At 60.5% G+C, this 2,573-nt stretch overlaps 1 protein-coding gene across 1 annotated transcript; it reads right to left on the bottom strand.

The window, feature by feature from the left end:
- Window positions 1-310: 310 nt before the first annotated feature.
- Window positions 311-1,086, bottom strand: LOC119283629 (translation initiation factor IF-2-like). Its single transcript, XM_037563096.1, has 2 exons — window positions 588-1,086; window positions 311-348 (listed from the first exon to the last, which is right to left on the bottom strand). The coding sequence occupies exons 1-2, from the start codon at window positions 1,084-1,086 to the stop codon at window positions 311-313; spliced, it is 537 nt and encodes a 178-aa protein (XP_037418993.1).
- Between the last annotated feature and the right edge of the window lie 1,487 nt (window positions 1,087-2,573).

Below are 2,573 nucleotides of genomic sequence, written 5' to 3'. Positions count from 1 at the left end.
AGGTAGTACTAAAATCCGGAGAAGCTATGAACAAGGGAGGTCCACAAAATCACAATGAACCAATTGAAAGGGTGCACTAGTCTTTATACAAAGGGAAAAAGGCAGCCGGGGCTGCTTGCCTAATTTACATGAGGGGCAAGCAGTAGTTCTTGGCAAGTCTTTATTACATGAGGGAAGTAAATCACGAGCTAAAGTGGAAACAGATTTATTGCTAGCATGCCCGAAATGTTGATGCTAGAGGTCACCGGTGACGACGGATAGTGCTTCTTGGACGCCAGAGTTGGTGAAGAACGGGTAGAGCTCCCCATGGCTATTGGATCTCAGAATTATTTTCCCCGTTGCTAGGTCCTTGACGGAAAAACGGAACGGATCAAATTCTATAGAAACAAAGTTATCTTGAGTAAAACGGCGTACGAAGATTAAATTCTTGATGATTGAGGGGGAAACTAGCACGCGGTTGAGAGAAAAATTGGAGAGGGATGTAGATCCAATGGCAGTAATGGGAATACGCGAGCCGTCCCCGATGAGGATGCCTGTGGAATGACGCAGAGAGGGGGAACCATACGAGGTGAGAGAGCTCGTCTTACCAGGGATGTGCGACGTAGCGCCCGTGTCGAGGAACCAGTCCGGCGCGCCGCAGGCCTGCTGCTGCTGAATGGAGAGGTTCTGAAGCGCCGCGTAAAGCTGGTTGTATTGGTCCCAAGATGACTCGCTGGAGGAGGCCTCGGCGGCCACCGGGTAGGCCTGGTGAGGTGGTGGCGGGCGCGGGCCTAGAACGCCCGCGGCATTTGGCGCAGCCCACGGGGCACGAGGTTGGGGAAGGCTCGGAAGAAGTGCCCCATACGAAGCGAAGTAGCCGGTGGGGAGCGATGCGAGCGAGGGAACGCCCGCGGCATTTGGCGCAGCCCACGGGGCACGAGGTTGGGGAAGGCTCGGAAGAAGTGCCCCATACGAAGCGAAGTAGCCGGTGGGGAGCGATGCGAGCGAGGGAACGCCAGGAGAAGCAGCACCGCGCCCAGACGAGGCGGCGCCAGGAGACGGGGCGCCACCGCCACGGCCGCGCTCGCGCCATGCCCGCGCCCTCATCTGTCGTGATTGCCAGCCGAGGGAGCGGCTCGCCCCTTGCCCCGATCGTTGGAGGCGTGGTCAGGAGGGCGGTCGGCGGAAGGGCCACCCGGGCTGTGGCCAATGGAGAGTGTGGTGGCCGTGGCTTCAGGTCGACTGTCCAGGCGCACCCGCTCATTAGCCGAGATCTCCTCCATGAGCAGCCTCGAGCACGCCTGCATGAAGGTTTGGAACGGTGATTGCATTGACAATAGGGTAGCCATGACGTGAAACTTATGATTGAGCCCGTGGATGAGCTGGAGCGTGAGGGACTGGTCGATGACGCGCTTGCCGACATCCTCGAGGGCATCTGCGAGGGACTTGAGACGCCTGCTGTATTCAGCAATGGAGAGGTCGCCTTTAGTCCTGGCCATCTCAGGCCCGGCCCTAAAATCCAGGGCCTAGGCCCGATGGGCTTGACCGTGGGCCGGGCTTGGGCCTGAGTTTTGAGCCCACTAGCAGGGCCTGGGCGGGCTTGGGATTAGCATATTGACATTTTAAGGAAGAGGCCCAGCCCATGGCCCTAAGCCCTAAGGGCTTTTCAGGGCTTTTTACCAGATGGGCCGGGCTTGGGCTTGAAAAGTAGGCCCGATGGTAGGGCCTGGGCCTTAATTTTCTGCCATGGGCTTTTTTAGGCCCGGCCCAAGCCCGGCCCGGCCGGGCCCATGGCCAGATATAGTCACCTTGGACGAGGTTGCGGATTTCCGCGCGTGAGGATGACAGCGTGCCCGGGCTGATTGTCCATGAAGAGGAGGTGGAGCTGCGACCAGATGTCGTAGGCGGAGCTGGCCGGGGTGGCGACGGTGTCGAGGAGGTCCTCGCCGACCATCCCATGCATCCACAGCACGAGGGTGAGGTCGTCGGTCCTCCACACGGCGCTAAAGCTGAGTGGCTCGGTGGCGAAGTCGAGGTGATGTTGAACCTCGTACTTGCAGGCGATGACGTAGAAAAGCTGGCCCCACCATGAGTAGTTCCCCGACTCAAGCTGGAGCTTGGAGGTGAAATAGTGCGCGACGGAGGGCGAGAGATCGGCGATGGAAGAAGGACCCGCGTCGGAGCCGGCCCTCCTGCGGTGAGGGATGAGCGCGCCGCCGGTGCCGTCGAGCGCGAGACGGGGAGCCGGAGTGTTGCCGGCAGTTCGAAGGACGCCCGCGGTGGGCGTGGGAGCCAAGCGGGGTGCAGACGAGGAAGAGCCCGCGGTGCCCTCGGGAACGGGCATCTTGCCCCGGTCGGATGAGAGAGGTGCGCGGCGAGGGGTGGGGACCGTGGTGGCCGGAGTAGTGGTGGCCACGGGAGGCGCGGTTGGTGCAGCGGGTGCGGCGGTGGCGAGGGGCACTGCAGCGAAGGGAGCGGGCGCCGATGCGTCGAAGTTCGCCGAACAGGAAGAGGACCGGAGGTACTCGGCGTCTGATACCAAGCTAAGTTATGCAAACTCACACCATGTTGTATTCATGACTCAAGTGTACATA

This window comes from Triticum dicoccoides, chromosome 4A, assembly GCF_002162155.2.
Source record: "Triticum dicoccoides isolate Atlit2015 ecotype Zavitan chromosome 4A, WEW_v2.0, whole genome shotgun sequence".
Lineage (NCBI taxonomy): Eukaryota > Viridiplantae > Streptophyta > Magnoliopsida > Poales > Poaceae > Triticum > Triticum dicoccoides.
This window is presented reverse-complemented; position numbering and strand designations above follow the sequence as displayed.